Source organism: Sminthopsis crassicaudata, chromosome 2, assembly GCF_048593235.1.
Source record: "Sminthopsis crassicaudata isolate SCR6 chromosome 2, ASM4859323v1, whole genome shotgun sequence".
NCBI classification, from domain to species: domain Eukaryota; kingdom Metazoa; phylum Chordata; class Mammalia; order Dasyuromorphia; family Dasyuridae; genus Sminthopsis; species Sminthopsis crassicaudata.
Genome location: NC_133618.1, coordinates 529562846 through 529584602, shown reverse-complemented (window position 1 = coordinate 529584602; position 21757 = coordinate 529562846). Strand labels below are relative to the sequence as shown.

Below are 21757 nucleotides of genomic sequence, written 5' to 3'. Positions count from 1 at the left end.
AAAGGAAACCAATTATATTGAAACATAGTTGCCCTAATGTGGGGATTTTTTTTTTTTTAAGTTCATGGACACCAGATGAAGAATATCTGTACTAGACTGATAAGTCTCATGAAGACCGAGAAATTATTTTTTCTAAACCTCTGCATCTCATCTAGCATCTAATTAGTACAGTGCCTACTATATAGTGGGTGCTAAGTATATTTCTTGAATTGAACATCATCCTTGTCATCAACACAACTCAACCTTTTTATTGAGATATCCTCCCAATATGTTCCAAAAAAAAATAAAATAAAATGGAAGATTACCAAAGCAAGAAGCATCTAAATATCTAAGGATATGAGATAAGATCTTTTCAGTCTCTAATATTCTCCCTCCAACTCCTCCCACCTCTCATCCATGTTCTTAACTGTGTGCCAAGAAGAAAAGGTAGAGAACAGATTTATTTATTACTTTATTAACTTAAGAGAAACCTGAAAAGTAATAAAAAGGAACAGATTTCACTTCATTATTCTTTCCCCCTAACCATCAAAGTGTCTAGGAACATGTTCCCCAGTGCTAGGTGGGGAACAAAAATATATACCTGATTACTATGACTACTATTAGTACAACCATTACCACCACCCCTACATTTACCTCCTCCTCCTCCAATTATTACAATTACTGCTACTACTACCACCACTAACACTATCACACTATCATAACTGCCATACACTATTATTTCCACTCCTATTATTACTGCCATTGTACCCTTACTCTTCCCTTCTTTTACTACTACTACTACTACTACTACTACTACTACTACTACTACTACTACTACTACTACTACTATAATACCATCACAAATGCTATTGCCATTTCTACTACTACTAACACCAAAGCCAGCTTTGTAATTAAGGAGACCTAGGTTCAGATTGACTCTAAGATACACTAGCTATGTGACCCTGGGCAACTCACTTTACCTGTCAGTGTTATTTAATTCATATTATAAATTGTAAAGAAGGTATAGATCTGTATCTATACTGGTAAAGGGAAATACTCCCTGAGAGCTCTCTACAATGATGAAATTACATGTCCCCAAAAAATATGTTTACATCATATTACTTTAAAGTTATAAAATAGGAAGGAAGTAGATAAGGCAAATATTTTATAAAAAAGAAAAATGAAGTTCAGTGTGGTCTGTTACAATGGTTTGTAATATGAGAGATGATTTCTATGACGTCAAAAAGTCCCCTTTGCCTTACATGTATGTCTCACTATCTAAAGATTATCTGAAACATTATCATTATATATCTATGTTTATGAAAGCATTTTCCAATTCTCCCAACTGCATCCCCTTTCAAACTACTTCACCTATATTGTATATCTTGTAAGTGATTTGGGTATTGTCTTTTTCATTATTAAGGTGAGTTCCTTGAAAATAGGAACAGTGTTTTTTTGCCTTTCTTTGTACTCCCAGTGCTGAGCATAGTGCCTGGCATATAATAATCACTAAATAAATGTTTGTTGACTAACTGCTGACTATGGATTAAGGCATTGTATACCCAGATTCCTCTAGAAAGGTAACGGATTAGATCAATTGAATGGAGAACTTTGTCAGATTAATTTTTTAATGTGAGAAAAAAGTCAGTTTTAGAATGAAGCAAGGGAAAGAAACACTTAAAGGATGGAAAGGCAAGAAGGATCTCAGACAGCCAAGGGTTAGCATTAGGCCCTAGGAAATAAAAAAATAAGAGAAGAACCTAATAAATGGAAGTGCAAGGATGCTTGAAGACACTTTACACCAGGCTTAAATCTCAATAGCATCTCTGGGGAATGGATCAAGCCTGGGCCATCTTTAATTTTTGTCATTACCTCCTTCCAGATCTCCAATACACAAACAATAAGCACTCTCTTCTTTTTCTATTTCAGCGTTAATCATTACTTCATTTTTCTGGGGTTAATTTTTCTCATTTATAAAATATCATTTTATTATAAATTATTATAAAATATCATTAGACATCTCTTCCAATTTAAGATCCCAGGATAGTCCAATGGAAAAAAGAAATATTTGTTCTGGAATCCGAATACCTATGTTTAAACTCTGATGCTTGCTGTGTGAATTTGGGCAAGTCACTTAAATTCCCTAGGCCTCAGTTTCTTTATTTACAATGTGGAGGTTGAACTAGCTAACCTCTGAAATTTTTTCTTGCTCAAAATCTATGAGTTTATTATGATCTTCCTAAAAAATGCTAAAATAATAATAATAACCTAAGAAAATATATCATAACACAACATACAAGTCAGAATATACATAGAAGTTCAAATGAAAATTAAAAAAAAAAAAAATCCTGCTTCCTTCAAGAAATCACCATGTTGTCCAATGCCATAGTATACTTTTCTCCCACAAGATGGCACTGAACCAGCACTTTAGAAGAGGCATCCATGAAAAAGCCTTCCAAACAGGGGCTACTTTCTATCGAAAAGAAATGACCTAGATCTAAGCAAAATAGAGAACTCCTCTGGAGATCCCTTCCTAAAAACATACTTCTTCTGTGTCTTACAGCTAACCCTAATGGCCTTGCCTAAACTCACCCCAAAATACCATGTTCTCAAACACTACAAGAAGAATGGGAAAAAAAAAAAAGATTAAAGGCATGAAGAATTCATGCTAAAGATAATGAGGGGAAAAAAAATCATTATCTGGTCTTATTGGCTATATATGATGGTCCTAAGATAATTATTATTGTTTCTTTTTTCTCCTAACAGAAACATATAAGGCAGAAAAAAAAAAAAGCTTTTGTTCATTAAAAATAACTTTCCACAAGAATTATTAATCAAGAAATAAAATAACTTGAGGGGAGAATCTAAATCTCTATAATAAAAGGTTTTTTCCTCTTTTGTGAGACAGAGCTTTATATTACCTCTTTATCTTTCCTACAGACTCCTACCTTTCATATGGTAGTTACTCAATAAGTACATGGAAAATGGACTGATGAGAAAGAAAACCAAATTTTTCAGCAACTTCTTCAAAGTAAATAAATTAAGAAATCATTTCAATTTTAATGTCTATATTATTCATTTTGAGGATATAACACAAATCTATTCTCCTAACTGGGCATTTCCCTTCACCAATTATATATTGTAAGAGAAGGAAAAAAAAAAAAAAACAATGCAAAGAAAAGGAATAGGCTATTAATCCTAGAATAATTTCCTTTCTAAGCATAGCCACAGATCTTCTTCCTTCCTTAGAAATTTAAAGGATTCTCAACAGAAGAAATAAAATAGAATTTCCAGGCCTTTAGAAAAGGCAATTAACAAGGAAAACACACCAAAATGTTTTTTAAGATCCATCATGTCAGGGATTTTGTTTTTTTAAGGTCCTTACAACTCTGTAACTGCTGCTTGGCACCTGAATTGTAGGTAATATTTGAAAAGTTCCTGTCCTGCCGGTTAGGGTGTTCCTGTCACCTAGTCCTGAACCCATAGCAGGTTCTTGAGATGTTTGTGCACTAAGAATAGCCAGCACTGCTCCTTTCTGTTGGTGCTCAGCACTCCGGTAAACATTACTAGGGCCTGCTTAGCACCAACAATAGGCAATATGAAACACATTCAAGAGGCCTGGGATGTTGAATTTATGGTATTGTCAGAAGCCATTCTGCTATGTTTTGTCTGGAATTTTTTTCCCTGAAACCAGAAGAATAATTTATACTTTAATATCAATATTATAAAAATAATTCTTGAAGGCTTAAAAACTCTTTGATCAACAATGATCAACTCTGATTCCAGAAGCTTGATAAAGAAGAATGCTTCCCAATGCCAACAAAGAGAGATGATGGACTAATATGCAAAATAAGAAGCATATTTTTGATTGTCACCCATGTGAGAATTTCTTTTGCTTGACTATCACAGACACAGAGGCTCTGTCTTTATTTCTACCTTTTTTTTTTTTTTTTCCCAGTGGATAAGGAGACATGTGAGGGAAGTAAAATTGCTTGACAATTGTTGGTTAAAAATTTTTTTAAAAAGAACATTAGATTCCCAGATGAAATCCCTGAGAATATCCCCCCCTTTCTGTGGAAATGAAAACTAAACATGCAAAGGTCATGTGATTTCATTGGTGTTAAGAATTACCTAACACAAATCACAACCTAGTCATAATTCAGTTTTACAGAACTGCCTGACAGTCAGAGACTGAATGTTTTGCCTACAATCACACAGCTGGTAGGTGTGGAGGTCAAAGGCCAGATTTAAAGGCAGATGCTTCTGACTCCAATTGTGAGACACTAACCAAGCTACAGTATTTGAAGAATAAAATTTTTCAAAAATGCTTTTTGAAGAGAAAACTTTAATGCCACTCCCAGCTTAGCAACTTCATCCCTTATCACATTTTTATGTGAATCTGCATGATGGGGGATCCTGCTATGAAGCTCATGGCACTGCCTGACAGTTCCAAAGTTATTTTTTGAACTAAAGGTGTCTTTTATTGTGCCTTTTTTAGATGACAGAAGGGGATCAGGGTAGGGACAAAGACAGAGAAAGAGGAAGATAAACAGAGATAGAAGGAGAGAGAGTGGGGGGAAAGAGATGGGGGGAAGAAGGGGAGAGACAGACAGAGAGAGGGAGAACACAAGAGGGAGGGAGGGAGGAATGAAGGAAGGGAGGGAGGGACAGAAGAAGGAAGGAAGGAAGGAAGGAAGGAAGGAAGGAAGGAAGGAAGGAAGGAAGGAAGGAAGGAAGGAAGGAAGGAAGGAAGGAAGGAAGGAAGGAAGGAAGGAAGGAAAGAAGGAAGGAAAGAAGGAAGGAAGGAAGGAAAGAAGGAAGGAAGGAAGGAAGGAAGGGAGGAAGGGAGGGAGGGAGGAAGGTGGAAGGAAGGAAGGAAGGAAGGAAGGAAGGAAGGAAGGAAGGAAGGAAGGAAGGAAGGAAGGAAGGAAGGAAGGAAGGAGAGAAGGAAGGAAGGAAGGAAGGAAGGAAGGAAGGAAGGAAGGAAGGAAAGAAGGAAGGAAGGAAGGAAGGAAGGAAGGAAGGAAGGAAGGAAGGAAGGAAGGAAGGAAGGAAGGAAGGAAGGAAGGAAGGAAGGAAAAAAGAAGGGAAGGAAGGGGAAGGAAGGAAGGAAGGAGAGAGGGAAGGAAGGAGGGAGAGAAGGAGGGAGGGAGGAGTAAGCTTGTGCTTTTAATAATAAACTTGAGGGTCTTGGAAAGCACTTAGGGATGTTTAAGAAGATATTCTATAGAATCATCTTGTCATGATATAAAGAGTCAGCCACTCACTAGCAATGTAACTCTAAATTAGTCACTTCACCTTGTTTGGTCTCAGGTCCTTGATTTGTAAAATGAGAGCACTAGATCAGATCAGTGGCTCTCAAACTATGGATACCAAATTTGTGGGGGCCATGGTGTTATTGAAAGGGTTCCATAAAACATGCTCACCAAGTATTGTCATTTGGGTTTTATTTAGGTCCAACAAAAGGGTGCATAAGGTTTTTTGTATTAGTAGTTTTATATTATCAATGCTTCATTTGTGCCTAATAGAAGTGGGGTGGAGTGGGGAGAGTATTTTCTGGCCTTCAGGATGAAATATGACCTTTTTCAGAGTGGCTTTTCTTTATTATGGTTTTTCCCACAATGAATGGATACAAAAACTGCAATTGCCCTGGTGCGGGAGTCCAAGAAATTTTTCAATGTGAAAAAAGGGAATTCTTAAAAAAAAAAAAAATACTCCAAAAAGATTTTAGCAGTAGTGAACTACAGATGACCTCTAAGAGTTTCTTTCATCCTTAAAAATCTACTTTTTAAAATTTTCTGTAGCTAGAAAGAATTCTGCGGTCCAACCAAAATTGGAGACTTTCAAGAACTTTTAGATTTTTATAGGTATAGGGCACTTTGAGGATACTAAGTCATATAACCACATAAAGCTAATTTCTTTGGTTCACATGAGTCCCTGTTGTACTTTTTTTCCCCTGAAAAATAAGATGATTGTGTATGTGTATGTGTATGTGTATGTGTATACACCCATGCACATGTATGTAAATATAAAGTATAATTGGCATTCCTGATTCCTGTGGGCATTTAGTATTATTTAATACCAGATTATTTCAGTGATCTGAATGACCTTCCCCCAACTTTTATCGAATAAAATCTTGTTTTTAATAACCAAAAGGTAGAAAAGCAATGCAAAAACTACAATACAGCCAGAAGTTGACCAAAGTAGAAACTTGCATCTTATATCTTGCTAACCTATAAAAGGCAATATACTTGAGGCTCTGTGTTATAGTTATATTAATAACTAACATTAAAATATATCATTTTAGGGATAACAAAGCAACTTGCAAACATTATCCCATTTGGTTTTCATAATTAATTATGATGATGGTGATGATGATGATGATAAAGGTTAATATATAGCACCCATAATGTGTCAGGTATTATGCTAAGTACTTTATCATTATTATTTCATTTGATAACAACCTTGCCATATAGGTGCTATTATTGTCCCCATTTTACAGATGAGGAAACTGAACAAATAGAGTTTCAATAACTTGCCCAGGGTCACACAGCTAGGAAGTATCTGAGGCTGGATTTGAACTCAGACTCTTTCTAACTCTAGCCCAGCACTCTCTCCATAGCATCATCTAGGTGCCTCTAATTCTCTGAAGCTATAAGTAGCTCCATTTTATGGATGAAAAAACCGCAACAAAGAGAAGTAAATTGATTTGCACAGAGAAACACAAGAATTAAATATCTGAGGCTGGGTTAAAACTCAGATTTTCCTGATTCCAAGTTCCATACTCTATCCAAGGTACTATTTTGGTTTTCTCTTTGTTCTACATCCCCTAGCACAGTACCAGACATTTAATAGGTACTTAATAAATGCTTATTGGATAAAACGGAAATTTTTTTTAACCTTTAATCATATGACAAAATACATCACTTCTGAATCCTAAAAATTCCTCTGTCTTATGTAAACATCAAAGTATGAGCCTGATACCCCAGGCCCAAGAACAATTTTATTAGCCTACCCCAAAGCAGTACAAAAAAAATCTATCCTTTTGAGACATCAGAAATGTACTTCTGATTCAGGGATTAAGCATGGGAACCAACTAGCCATTACCTCATCTTGCATTTTTATGGCTGTCAGACGAGATTTTTCAGCCTCTATAGTTTTCTCCTTTAATTGCCTTTGCATTTCGGCAAGCTCCCTGCGATTTTTCTCCTTGTATTCATCCAGCTGGTTCTGGAGCTCCAGAGTTGATGTCCGTGAAACCTCCACGATGTCAGCCATCTATAGAAAAACATAGACATGAAGAAACAAAGAAATACATTTATTAAGCACTTATTACATACTAGGGATATAGAAATGAACAAGCATAGTAGCCCTGTCCTCAAAGGATTCTAATAGGGGAAGATAAAATATAAAAAGAGGTTAAAGTTGTAAGGAAATCCAACTTTTTGTTCCTGTTTTACCTAAGTTATTCAGGTAGTCCAGTGGAAAAAAATAAGATTTAGTATCAAAAGATTTGGGGTTTGAGACAACTTTCACTACTGGCTGTGTGTTTTGGGGCAAGTTCAGTGCTCTTTCTGGGTTGTTGTTTTTTTCAATCTATAAAATAAGAATTTAGACTAGATCCTTTTGAAGGTTCCTCCCAGCTCCAAATTCTCTGATCTGATATACAGCAGAATTTACCTTGTCCCTCCCAAAGGGGACAATTCTTTTTTCTAAAAGCCTTTGCAAAGTGCTTGGGGCAGAGGTTAACATGTAGGTTGAAGGTCACCTTCTTTGAAGAAAAAATGCTTTTGATGTAATCCCCCAGAGGACATCTGCTTGGTTCATTTTGTGCAGTTCTGATGATGAATAAACTTCATCTCATTAAAAAATTACCTATTTAGGGTTGAAGTCTTACTCTTGAGTTCAGAACCAATGCTACAAGGACATTCTTAAAACAAACAGGAGCTGTTAACTCAAAAAATAAAATGCAAATCTCTCAAGGGGAAAAAGAGTCTTGGAGTTCACTTACCCCCCAAATCTGTATTTTATGGAGCAGGAAACTGAGGAAGATAAAGGGATGAGACGGCAACAGGGAAAGTGTTTGTAGTATACAAAGTTGGCAATGTATTTACTTCCTATGAGTTAACTTTGAAACTAATAATTTCTTTAAGATTAACTCTAAGTTATTCTGTTCTTGTTCTCTCTCTCTCTCTCTCCACATGCATACATACACACACACACACACGTATACACATATAGTTCTACATAATTATTTACACATTGTCTCCTCCATTAGAATGTAAGCTCTTTGAGGATAAGGTCTACTTTTGCCATTTTTTGTCTCCTAGAGCTTAGTATGCCTTCTGGCATGTAGAAGGTGCTTAATAAATGTGTTAATTTGATTTGAAAATCCTCTATCAAGTTAGCACAGAGAGGACCCAAGGTGGGTTTTTACTATATAGGAATCACTTATATCCATAATGCTTCCTGCCCTGTAGGCTTCCTTACCTCCTTGTGTAATTTCTCAATGGTTTTGTCCAATTGCCATCGCTCATTCTCCATTTCATTCTTCAATCTCCTTAACTGTTCTTTCTGGTCTGTCTCATCTTGTAACTTTTCAGACAGATTTTGTTGCTCCTGTGTAGCCTGGCTGAGATTTTTCTACAGATGACAGAGGATAAAACAGAGATGCATAGAGGAGTAAAATACAACATCCTTAACAACCAAATCCTATCACAACCCAATCATCTAAATATATGGACTCTGAGAGCTCAAAAAAATCATTACCCTGAAGCTACCTAGTGAAAAGCCTCTAATAACTTAGGTAAACTCAGATATGGCATTCCCTCTTTTTTTAAAAAATAGTATTTTATTTTTTTCCAATTACACATAAAGTCAAATTTTAACAGTCATTTTCCACAAAATTTTAATTTTCCCCTCCTTTCCTATCTTTCCCCCTCTCTAAGCCAGTAAGCAATTTGATATAAGCATGGCTGTTTAAATTTTTTTCACTCACAACTCCTTTTTTGCCTGAGAAACTTTTATGCAATCTCAAGTATATAGGTATATAAAAGAGTACACAAATCAAACAATTGCTGATAATAAATCATAATCCCATGACCCCCATATTTAATTGTGAGATCTCTATATGGGGTTACAATCCACAGTTTAAGAAGCTTTGATGTAAGCTAGACATGTATAGTCACATATTTCTATATTATTTATGTTCTGAAAGAAAGTTTGCAAAACAATGAGTTTGAAAAAAAAATGAAAAATACGAAACTAGTATGCTTCTATCTGCATCCAGACTCTGTTACAGGGGTTCTCAAACTACAGCTCAAGGTCCACGGGCCAGATGCTGCCGCCGGGTTATGGCAAATGGGCTGAGGGGGCGGAGGCAGAGTGTGAGGTTTTGTTTTTACTATAGTCCAGTCCTCCAACAGTCTGAGGGACAGTGAACTGACTCCCTATTTAAAAAGTTTGAGGACCACTGCTCTATGAGTTCTTTCTCTGAATGTGGAGAACATTTTTCATCATGAGTCTTTTGGAATTGTCTTAGATCATTGCATTCCTGAGAAGAGCTAAGTCAATCATAGTTGATCATCTTGCAATGTTGCTTTTGCTATGTATAATGATCTCCTGATTCCACTGATTTTCTTTTGCATCAATTCACAAAAAGATGGAACTTATTCTATAATAAAACTGTTTCCAGGTCTGTAAGACCTGTCATGGTTTTTACTTTCCAGCAAAGCATCACTCTGGGATTCTTTGTAAAAGCAAAGGAAGGCTATTTCATATATACAACACACACACACACACACACACACACACACACATGCATGCATAGACATTTACATAATCAGTATTTTTGTATATGCATACATTTATATTTGTTGTTGTTCAGTCATTTTTCAATCACATCCATATAATATATTTATATACAACACATACCGTGTGTGTGTGTGTGTGTGTGTGTGTGTGTGTGTGTGTGTGTGTATTCTCTGTTCTCCTAAAATCTTAGTGTAGTTTTTCAAGTTTTTAATAAGAGAATTCCACTAAAACTTTTGGGATATACTATATATTTAAATAAGTATCTAGGACAGGATATGAACTCAGGACTTCTCTGTTGCCAAAAGCATCAAACTTGCAGCCCAGAAACTCCCAAGGGAAGCTTCAACCACATTAAAATGTAATTGGGAAACATTTAATAAAAAAATAAAAATACAATAAAAAATACAATTTATTTACAATAGATAACATTATATTTTAAAAACTAAATCATATAACATGTGGCCCGCAGAGGTCCTTATCTATGGATTAGTGACCCTTGTTTCTATCTGAATTTGACCCAACTGCACTGTGCCATCTGCTTAATTACCAGGGTTTTCCTTAAACCCAGTACCTTACAAAGTTCCAGACAGAATTGCCTTTTGAAAAGGCAATGTAAGTCAGCATGTTACTTTACTAGGGTCATGATGCTAGGATTGCTACAGCTGATGAAAAAGAAAGCAACTGGAGAAGAATTTTTAAGGAGATGAGATAATCAGTTCTTCCCCATTCCAATATACCCACCTCCATTTGATTAAAAAAAAATCTTAAGTGCTTTGCAGAGAATGGAAGTTAGGATGGCTCCAAAAGTACATTGATATTATATAGGACAGACTATTCAAATCCTACTTAATACTTTGGCCATCTTGAACACATGACCAACATACTTTAAAGAAGATAACCCACTATCGCTCCCCTACTCAGGTAGGCGAGAAGAAATAAAGTATCTTCTACAAATGAGGTGGTAGGGAATGCTGCACCTTCATCACACAACTCACTGGGGGACAGAAGCAGCACAACACCAGTTTCCTGGTTTATCTACCTTTATAAAAAGTCAAAAGACTGGCTAATAAAGCTTTTACAGCTGCAATTCAAGGCAAATAAACATAAAACTAGAAAGATGAAAGAATCTAAGGCAATGAGATATTCAGCTTTTGAATAAATGGTCCCTGAAATAACTGGTTATAATTATTTAATGTTTTAGAAGAAAGATAATTACATAAAGGGTACAGGTACTTCCCTTAGAATTCTACTAACTGTGAAAAAACAACCAAGAAATTATACCTCGATCCTTGAATATGAAGTAATTAGATCAATTAACAAGCATTTATCTTAGCCTTTTTTGTTGTTCAATTATTTTCAGTCATGTCCAACTCTTCATAACCTCATTTGGAATTTTCTTGGCAGAGATACTGGAGTGGTTTGCCATTTCTTTCTCAAGTTCATTTTACAGGTGAACAAACTGAGGCAGAGTTAAGTATTTGATGTCAAATTTGAACTCAGGAAGATGATTTTATCAATCCAATGTCACACACTCTTTGAGTGACTGTTTTGGTTGAAACTAGTTGCTGCCAAAGAAAGGTACCCTGAGTTTATTTGAGATTTGCTCTTAATCTTTTGTAGCTAGATGCAAATTTAGGAACAGTGGTATAATCAAAATGGCACCACCGTTATTCATATAAAGTGGTCCTAAAGAAAAACACTTCCCTCAAAATTCTCTCAGTTTATGTAAGCTAAGAAGAAACTCAATGAGTCGCCATCACTTTAAAACAGGTACTACAATTTAAAAAAAAAAAAAAAAGCAGGTATAAAACAAATAGGTTGTTAAGAAGCCAGCATTAAAAAGACCTCAATTTATCAGACTATAAAATCAATAGCTGAAATTTTTTATCTTAGATTGTGGCAACTTTAGTTTCATAAACTGAAAAGTTTAGAATCTAAGCTGCAAAGGTTTTGAGTAGTGACCACCCCTCTGGTTTACCTACTTACCTCAATAGCAGAAAGGCCAAAAGGTAGTTCCCTTTCCCACCCCCAATCTCAGTAATTTATAAATACCACCAATAATCACACAAATAAGCAAGAGATTATTAGGCACCAAACACATATCAGATGGGGCAGTGAGGATTGCTGAACCTAGAGTGAAGAAGACTTATCTTCTGATTTCAAATCTGGTCTAGATATTTGTTAGTTGTGTGGCCCTGGACAAGTAACAACCCTATTTGCCCCAGTTTCTGTAAAATGACTTAGAGAAGAAATAGCAAACCATTCCAGTATCAGATTCCAAATGAGGTCACAAAGAGTCAAACATGACTAAAATGACTGAACAACAAAAATAAATGTGACAGATACCATGCTAAAGGCATGGAAGGGTTTTAATTTGTGACAGTACAGAGAGGGAGTATGCACGGAGATAAAATCCAGGATTTTTTGGATACTGAGACAAGATATGATAGAATATTAAATACCCCAGAGTTTGAAACTTAAAAACTTTAGGGCAGCCTTAATAAATACCAATGAAGTTCTCCCTATTCTTCCAGAGACCTAAACACTATTTTAAGCAGTGATCTTTAAATCACAAAAAGAAAACAACTAAGACCATTTGTGCTAGTTTTTTAGATGGAAACAAATGGCATCTCAGAGTCTAATGAACATGGTCTGTCTAGACAGTGTGATTATTATGGCATTATTTCTGAATACAAACAAAGTAGGTAAGAAAAATGAGAACCACAAACCTAAATGGCTAAAATTTGCAGCTGGAACATGAATAGCAAATACTGATACAAGTGTTGTCAGCATATAACACAGAGTTTCCCAAAAGTCTCTATGCTATTTAAAGCTTTAATACCTTTCTTAGTTTGAAAGGTTTTTTCAATATTCTATATTAATATTTTCAAATTGACTGGTGCTGTACAATTGATTAAAAATTTCACATATATGAAATTATTTTATCCTGAAATGAACCATCTTTTTTTGCAGGAATGTTACAAGGAACATGTTTCATAAGTAGCCATGGAAATGACAGTTAACATCATTATTCCAAAAAACTTGTTGAGCTATCCAAGGCAAGTATGATTAGCTCAGGTTTGCTGAGGACTTGCCTAAGATCACACTTGAGAAAGTGATTGAGCCAGGATCTGAAGAACTGACTCCATGATGAAGGCTCTTCCCATTATTCCACATTGCCTTTATGATAGAACAGACTTTTCCACAGCTGGGAAAACAGACCCTGAAAAAAGTGGCATGTCAAAGATAATTTTCAAACCACGAATAGAAATTCCAGAGGAAAAAAAAGGGGACATTAACATCTCCAGGCTTTCAGCCACTATTTGTTCCATGAAGAGAATTAGCTGTTGACTGTAGATTTACAGCTGGTGAAATCCTTCAGTATGTGTGAAACCTCCTGATATGACAGGACAAAGACACAGATGTTCTCAGACATGTGTAAAAGCTAGGCCCAGGATTTAGTGTTTTCTCCTCTTCTGTTCCCAAATTGCTCACAAACAAATCCATCTGCAATGCCCAACTCTATGTTCCTTTCTTCCCTTTTCTGTTCAAGAGAAGCTATCTTCTCTTATCTGCCAATGTTTCAAAGTACATTATTTGAGCCTCTAATTATGTGCATATACATCTAATCTCTCCTATTAGATTTAAGCTCCATATGGGTATCAATTAAAACTTATTTCATTTTTGAAACACCAAGACTTAGCTCAATGCTTTATACATGGTAGATGTTCAACAAATGGTTGTTGAAATTTAAGTACGAAAGGAAAAAAAATTCAGCTCTATGTGATTATAATGATCAAACTTTAATGCAAAAATGAGAAAATGCATCATCTTTGCAGAGGATTCTGGGTTTAGATTAGAATACTGCACACAATGTCCGACTCAGCCGATGTTTTGCTGGACTGCAGGATTTTATTTTTCCTTTTGTTTTTATCGCAAGAGTTGGTTCTATGTGTTGGGGAGGTAGGATATATACTTGGAAATAAAGGCAATGTATGAAAAAGGGTAACAATAGTTTTATATAAAGCAATTGGATTGTTGACTCTTATAGGCATCCTACAACAAAAACAAACCAACAGCTCTGAAAATACGACATCATTTTGTCTGACAAAGGGTGACCAATCAGAAAAAATGACTGGTTACAATAAAACAATGAAGATCATGAGAATACTAATTAAACATCATTCATTGATAAAGGTTCATGGAAGATTTCAATATAAAAAAATAAAGCAAAGAAAAGTCAGGGAGACTGGGACAGCTTCAGAATCAAGATGTACTTAATTCAAAATGTCCTTGTTCCTTCCACCCATCCTATCTTATACTCCAGTCTCAAAGGATGGAGTGACCTATCTTCTTGTCAAGATTAATCATCTTTTCTCATCTTCTGCAAGAGGAGTTTGCTCTGTTTATCATTCCTTCCCTCTATTTTCCTTTTATTCTCAGCCTCTTCCTATCTATTGGCTTTTCCCTGAGCTGCTGTAACTTGCTCAGGTCTCCCCTAACTTTGAAAGCCTTCAATTAATCCTGTCTTTCCTTCAAGCTACTATTCTTCCTCTCTTCCCCTTTTCACTGCTAACCATCTAGAATGAATACCACCCAGTCACTTCTCAGATCTTGGACGGTTGTCCTCCTATCTTTTAACTTTCTAACTATTCTCTTAAAAGGTTCTTCTAAATTCAATAGCCTTTTGTCAATGTTCATTTTTCTTGATCTTTCTGCAGGTTTTGCCATTGTCAATAGACCCTTTCCCACTCTGGATTGTCTATCTCCGCCCCCCCCCCCTTCTCTTGCCTTCTGTGATATTGCTCTCTCCTAGCTCTCCTACCTTTCTGATTATACTTTCCCAGTCCCCTTTGAATTGTCATCATTTATCTCCAGCCTCTGAAGGATGAATACACTCCAAGGTTCAGTCCTAAGGTTCCTTTCTGTTCTTTCTCTATATATTCTTTTTTCTTGGTAATCTCATCTGTTCCCAAATGTTCCTTTACATCAAGGTATCTAATCTTTTTCTTTCCTTTTTTCCCCCCTTTTCATCATGGATAACTTTGGAAGCCTCCAGACTTATTTGGAGATTAAAAAAAAAATAACTGAAGGAAATAGTAAACTTTAGACATCAGTGAAAATAAAGGTGTAATGGTTTTCCAATCCAAGTTCATGGATAGGAAAATTTATTCATTGATCTATCGGAGGGATCCATGGACCTTAGGTTAAAAACCTCTGCTCTACAAGGATGCCTTCCAAATCTATTTTTGCAGCCTTACTCTCTCTGTGTTCTTAATTCCACATTAATAATTAACTATCTGCTGGAAAATCTTACCTTGTTGTCTATACCTCCCATACTGAAAAAAATAAACAGGTTCAAAATTTATCATCTTCCTCTAAAACTGTTTCACCTCTAAGATTCCCCATTTCTACTGAGGGTACCACCATCTCCCTAGTCTGCAAGATTCCAAACCCTACATCCTAATTTCCAATATCCAATCACCAAGCCCCACTGATTTCATCTTCACAATATTTCAGATATTTATCCCTCTATTCAGAGTCACTACCTGAATTCATGCCTTATTACCTATCATCTAAAATTATTATATTAATCTCTTAATTGGCCTTTCTGCCTACAGTCTCTCCCTTCTCCAAGTTATCTTGCACACAGATTTTAAAATAATTTTCCTGAAGTACAGGCCTGATAATATCATTTTAAAATTTATGTTATTCATAAGTTGTGGAATAAAACAAGCATTTCATACACATAGTACAATGAAAAAGATGATTGCACGTGAAACTGCAAATCCACTATGCAAAATATGCTATGCCTTTCAAATATGCAACAAAAGTATCATGTAAATTTCTTTTTTTTTCTTCTTTTCCTCACCCCATCTTAGAGATGGTTACCATGAGACAAAAATAGGTAAATAGGTACATTTTACTTATATCTACACACACACACACACACACACACACACACACACACACACACACACATACCATAACTTATACATGTCATTTCCCTACTCCTACTTAATTCCCTTTTGCATCCAGGGCAAAATGGAAATTCCTTATTCTGTTATTGAAGGTACTTCATAATCTGGCCAAGGGAAATTTATTTCACATTACTCCCCTTCAAACTGTTTTTTTTTTTTTTTAGCAAAACTGGGTTATTAGTTGTTCCCCAAACTTGACAGGCCATCTCCTATTTTAATGTAGTAATCCAGATCATTTCCTATGTCTGAAATATGTTCCTCATCTTCAATATTGTTGTCACCTCACCTTTCCTGCCTTCATTCCCTAACTTCTCCTATATTTATCTGGCTTCCTGCCATATTCTGTCAGTAAAATACAAATTCCTTCAATTGAAATGTGTCCTAGTTTTTATCTTTCTATACTCAGAGTCCAGTACAGTGCCTTGTATAAGATGCACTTAAAAAAAAATACTTGTTGAACTACAGGGTCAGGCTAAAAACAACAATAACAACAAAAAAATAACCCCAAAAAACAAAAAAAAGCTGCTGATTTCCAGACTCTGAATTTGTGCTTAGAGTGTGAGAAGAAACACTGTATGCTTAGTCTTTTCTAGCTACAAATAGTCATTTTTAAATTGGTCTCTGAATGTTTCTCACCACTTAGCACTTTCATGTGCCTGAAGTTTTATTTTTCACAAGTGGAAAAATTCAACAACTCTTTCTTCACTACATTTCTCCAAAACATTGACTTTCTGATGTAAAGAACACCTGCTTTGGGGTAATTTCAAATGCTATTTCTTTAAAAATCATGGGGCTGGGCTGGAAAGGATATCATAAAACACAAATAGATTATAAAGAAGTTATTACACAAAATTCTATCTTTAGAAAGTACCCTTCAAACCATGTTTTCTGATCTACCAACTAATCATTCTAATCTGCTACTTTGGGTTCAGCTGCTTAGCTTCAATTAATACCTTTATGATTACTGATTTTATAAGCTTCTAGTATAGTACGATTTCTCACAGATCTGTTTTAAAAGACTACCATGACAGATTTAGAGAAATGATTATGTAAACCTTTTCACAAAATTCACATTTCACCTACTGAAAACTGTCAAGTTTCTAAGGCTCTGACTTCTAAATGACACTTCATGAGAACAGCTAGAAAAATGATCAAAAGTTGTCATGACAGTATAGCAGAAGGATGGCAGGGATCCTTTCAGTGAGAGAAGGAGGAAAGATGAAACAATTTCTTTACATTCTTCAGCCATAATTTATTTGGGGTTTCATTGAAAAGAGATTAAAATTATATCCCTAATTTTTACCTGAATGTCCTCAAGTTGACTCTCTAGAACCCTTTTTGCTGACAGCATTTCTTTTTCTTGATCTCTGGCACATAAAAGGGCTTCTTCTAATTGCTGCTTTTCTCCCTACAAAAAAAAAAAAAAAAAAAAAAAAAGGAGGGAGGGGGGAACAATACTAAGAACAAATGAAACTGTACCAATGAAGTTGCCATTGTGGGATCAAGTATGCATCAAGAGTAGTAAAAAACAGAAGATACAAGAGCTTGTCACAGGTCCAGATGGACCTCCCCCCATAAATAGCAGGAATTCTTCTGTTTAATTCTGCCAATCTAGATGAATGCACATAAAGTAAAATGATTTAAGCCAATAGCATTGGGAAATGGAACATTTAACCTTTAATTGACTATTCAGGGTCATAAATGGGAATATCCATTTGTAGGTAAAGCTGCTATTATATCAATTATATGTGTATTTTATTTAGTTTTTCTCACTCCTTCTCTAATGATTAACATTACCATTGTCCAGGCTCTTTTCCTCCCTGCTCCAGACTCTCCAATGATATATCCCAATAGTATATTCTTATGAATATTTGCTTTTTCTAACTTCTAAGTATTGGTAAATGAGATATAGCCAAGATTACTTTGTATTGTATCTTTCAAGTAGAGTAAGAAAACCTTTAAATTGAAGCATATAAACATTAGGACACGGACTTCATGATAAGCACTGCACTGGCTCAAGATTCTTTTTACTTCTGGTTCTTGGCTCTGATCCAGGAAGCTAAGGCTGCTTGAAGTACTCTTCATAAGTGAAATTTTACTGTGAATATGCATCTGTGTATCATACACACAGAGAGCCTATATCAACACTATTCCCATACCTCTTTATGAGCTGCTCCCACATTTACACAGTTCCACACAGGACTAAATAAGATTTTGGTTGCACAAAGGAGTCTGACATTACTTTACACTTAAATTATGGTTCTAAATTCTTTCCCACCTCAAAACATTTCCCTCCCCCATATACAGAGGGAAAGGAAATAAAGAACAGATGTTATTAAACCACAGCTTGCTCCATTAATTCTTACCTCACATTTCTTTAGTTTTTCCTTCATTTTGACTTCATCTAATTTCATGTCATCAACCTGTGTCTGAAGTTGCATCATGCTTAGTTCTAGTTCTCTGATCCTTTCCTGTAGTTTCTCATTTTCTTCTGTTAGGGCCTTCACCTGGTTTTCTGTTCCTAATTGAGCTGACTGTGAAGTACTATTCCGATGGGCCAGGACTGCAACATTCTGTGAAAAGGATGTAGTAGAGGACTGTTACAACTTTTCTGGGAAACTGAAATGCTCTGACTGAACATGAACATTCAGTTGGCTGAGGGGAAAAAAAGGGTAGTCCCTCCCACCCATTACTTCCTTTTGTTTAATCAATCAATAAGCACTTATTGATTGAAGTAATTGAGAGCCTAATTCATGTAGAAATATAAATAAAATAAATAAATATATATGTACACACATAGCAATTAAATATAAAGTAATTTTGGAAAGAGTACTAGTGGTTCGGGGGAAGGAGGTAGATCACGAAAGATGTTATGTATAAATTGATACTTGAGCTGTGTCTTCAAAAAAGAGAGGAACTCTGTGGTGATGAAAAGAATACATTCTAGGCACAGGAGATGACCACTGCAAAGTCACAGAGACGAGGATGAAATATCCTGTGTGAAAGTTTCACTGGATCACAGAATATGGGGGAATAGAAGTAATATACTGTGTTGTACATTTGTGTAACAAGTTTATTACTCTGGCTGTTTAGCTTTAGCTTTCCAAAAACGAACTCTACTAAAGAGTTTGTTGTTTTTTATCTTTAAATTATTTCAACCAGTTATCAGTTCAATTAAGAAACTGCATGTGTAGTTTGCTTAAATTATAACAGAATTCATTCCATGACAATTGAAATATGTCTTTGCTAGTAAAAGCCATTTGTACAAAATGTTCATAACATCTCTTTTTGTGGTGGCAAAATACTGCAAATTGAGTGGATGCCCATCAATTGGGGAATTGCTGGATAAATTGTAGTATATGAATGTAATGGAATATTATTATTCTATAAGAAATGATGAGCAAGCAGATTATAGAAAAACCTGGGTAGACTTACATGAACTGATGCTAAGTGAAATGAGCAGAACCAGAAGAACATTATAGAAAGTGACAACAAGATTATGTGATGGTCAACTCTGATAGACTTAGCTTTTTCTCAGCAATGTAGATTATCAAGATCTGATAGACTTGGAGTGGAAAATGCCATCCACCTCCAGATAGAGATTGAATGTTTATTGAAGCATACTATTTTCTTTTTTTCTTTTTTTAATTTTATAATTATAAATTTTTTTGACAATATACATGCATAAGTAATTTTTTTATAACATTATCCCTTGTATTCATTTTTCCAAATTTTCCCCTCCTTCCCTCTACTCCCTCCCCTAGATGACAGGCAATCCCATACATTTTACATGTGTTACAGTATAACCTAGATACAATATATGTGTATAAATCCAACTTTCTTGTTGCATGTTAAGTATTAGATTCCGAAGGTATAAGTAACCTGGGTAGATAGACAGTAGTGCTAACAATTTACATTCAATGCCCAGTGTTCCTTCTCTGGGTGTAGTTGTTTCTGTCCATCATTGATCAACTGGAAGTGAGTTGGATTTAAGCATACTATTTTCACCTTTTTTTGGTTTGCTTGCTTTTTCTTTCTCATGATTCTTCCCTTTGGTTCTGATTCTTCTTTCACAACTAGTAATATTTAAAGTGATTGTACATGTATGACCTATACCAGATTGCTTATTGTCTTGGAGATGGCAAAGCAAAGAGAAGGAAAGGAGGGAGAAAATTTTACAACTCAAAATTTTACAAAAATGAATGTCAAAAACTATCTTTAAATGTAATTGGAAAAATAAATTACTATTTAGGGGAAAAAACCATTTGCACTAATAATGTCTTTCTGTATATATTAAACTGCCTTTTTGGATAAAATCATTATTGTTATTATAAATAATACAGAAACAGATATTCATGAAATTAGGGCATCTAGATCTACCTTAACTTAGGATACACAGTATGTCCTACAATTCTAACTATTTATGAGATATTCTCTCAAAATCACTCATCTTCTTTATTTCAGTCATACATATGGTAGATATTGATCACCTCATTACAAATTATTATGAATCATTTGTGCAAAAATGATCAAGAAATATTTCTGCAGATACTCAGCATAAAAATAATTCAAATGTTTGGCTTTTTAAGGTTTATCAAATATTCTTCTCACAAGTATGTGAGGTAGGCAGAAAAGCCAACACAGTGGTAGGAGTCCTGCCTGTAGAATCAGAAGACACAGGTTCAGAATCTACCTTTAATACATATTATCTGTGTGAGTTTCAATTTCTCTTTTAGTTACACTTCTTCACCTATAAAATAGTGGAGTTGGATTAAATGGCCTCTGAAGTACTTTGCAACTCTAGATCTATGAATTATTGTTCCCATTTAACAAATGAGGAAATTTTTACCTTGCTCATAATTAAACAGCCTTATTTGAAATCCTAAGACTTTTATATTAACTTGAGCTCTGGCAGAAATACCTATTTGCAAGGGAAAAGCTGTTGCAATAGTTCCCACACAAATTGTTCATATAAACTCTTAGGATGACATGAAAACTTTTAACAATAAAATAGAATAAAATAAAATGTACACCTAAAAAATCTAATAACACTCCCCAAAAACATTTGATTCAGATGTTTACTTAATTACACCTGGAAAGCTACACAATTCAAAACATTTTAATTCAACATTTCTCAATTGTGACTATTAGCATAATTAACTATATCAATAACCAAATTAATAAAAATCATATGATCATCTCAATAGATGCAGAAAAAGCATTTTATAAAAACCAACATCCAATCCTATAAAAAACAACAACAACAACAACAACAACAACAACAACAACAACAACAACACTTGAGAATATAGGAATAAATGGACTTTTCCTTAAAATAGTCAGGAGCATCTATTTAAAACCATCAGTAAACATCATATGTAATAGGGATAAACTGGAACCATTCCCAATAAGATCAGGAGTGAAACAAGATTGCCCACTATCGCCATTACTATTCAATATTGTATTAGAAATGTTAGCTTCAGCAATAAGAGCTGAGAGAGATTAAAGGAATTAGAGTAAGTAATGAGGAAACCAAATTATCACTCTTTGCAGATGATATGATGGTATACTTAGAGAACCCCAGAGATTCTACTAAAAAGCTATTAGAAACATTTCTCAATCATATACTATGTACAAAATTCTCTTTTAAGCACTAACTATACAAAGTATCTGACCTCAAGAAGCTTAAATTCTATTGGGAGAAGGATTAAGATTGGGATAAGGGAAGGGCATATATAGTGAAGTGAAGATTGCAACCTTATTCTATATGACTCTCATACATGTTCTCTAATAAATATGATGTAGCTGGGTTGGGGGTGAGAGGAGTGATTTCATGTGGGAGAGACTTTCCTTTCTATCTCTTGGATACTTCCTGATGCTTATAGAACATTTAGATTCTATAAGGGAGGGCATATATGAACTCTTTTTTTAAAATTTTATTTATAAATTTTTTGACATTATATATGCATGAGTAATTTTTTTAT

At 35.0% G+C, this 21757-nt stretch overlaps 1 protein-coding gene across 4 annotated transcripts in view; it reads right to left on the bottom strand.

Moving 5' to 3' along the window:
• The window catches only part of CGNL1 (cingulin like 1), a 194198-nt gene that overhangs the window by 25903 nt on the left and 146538 nt on the right, over positions 1–21757 (bottom strand). For all 4 annotated transcript variants that reach the window (XM_074294622.1, XM_074294621.1, XM_074294619.1 and 1 more), the window contains 4 exons: positions 18140–18346; positions 17077–17181; positions 8470–8622; positions 7087–7257 (listed from right to left, as the gene is read on the bottom strand). In XM_074294622.1, coding sequence (XP_074150723.1) covers positions 7087–7257; positions 8470–8622; positions 17077–17181; positions 18140–18346 — 636 coding nt within the window. The remainder of the gene's footprint in view (positions 1–7086; positions 7258–8469; positions 8623–17076; positions 17182–18139; positions 18347–21757) is intronic.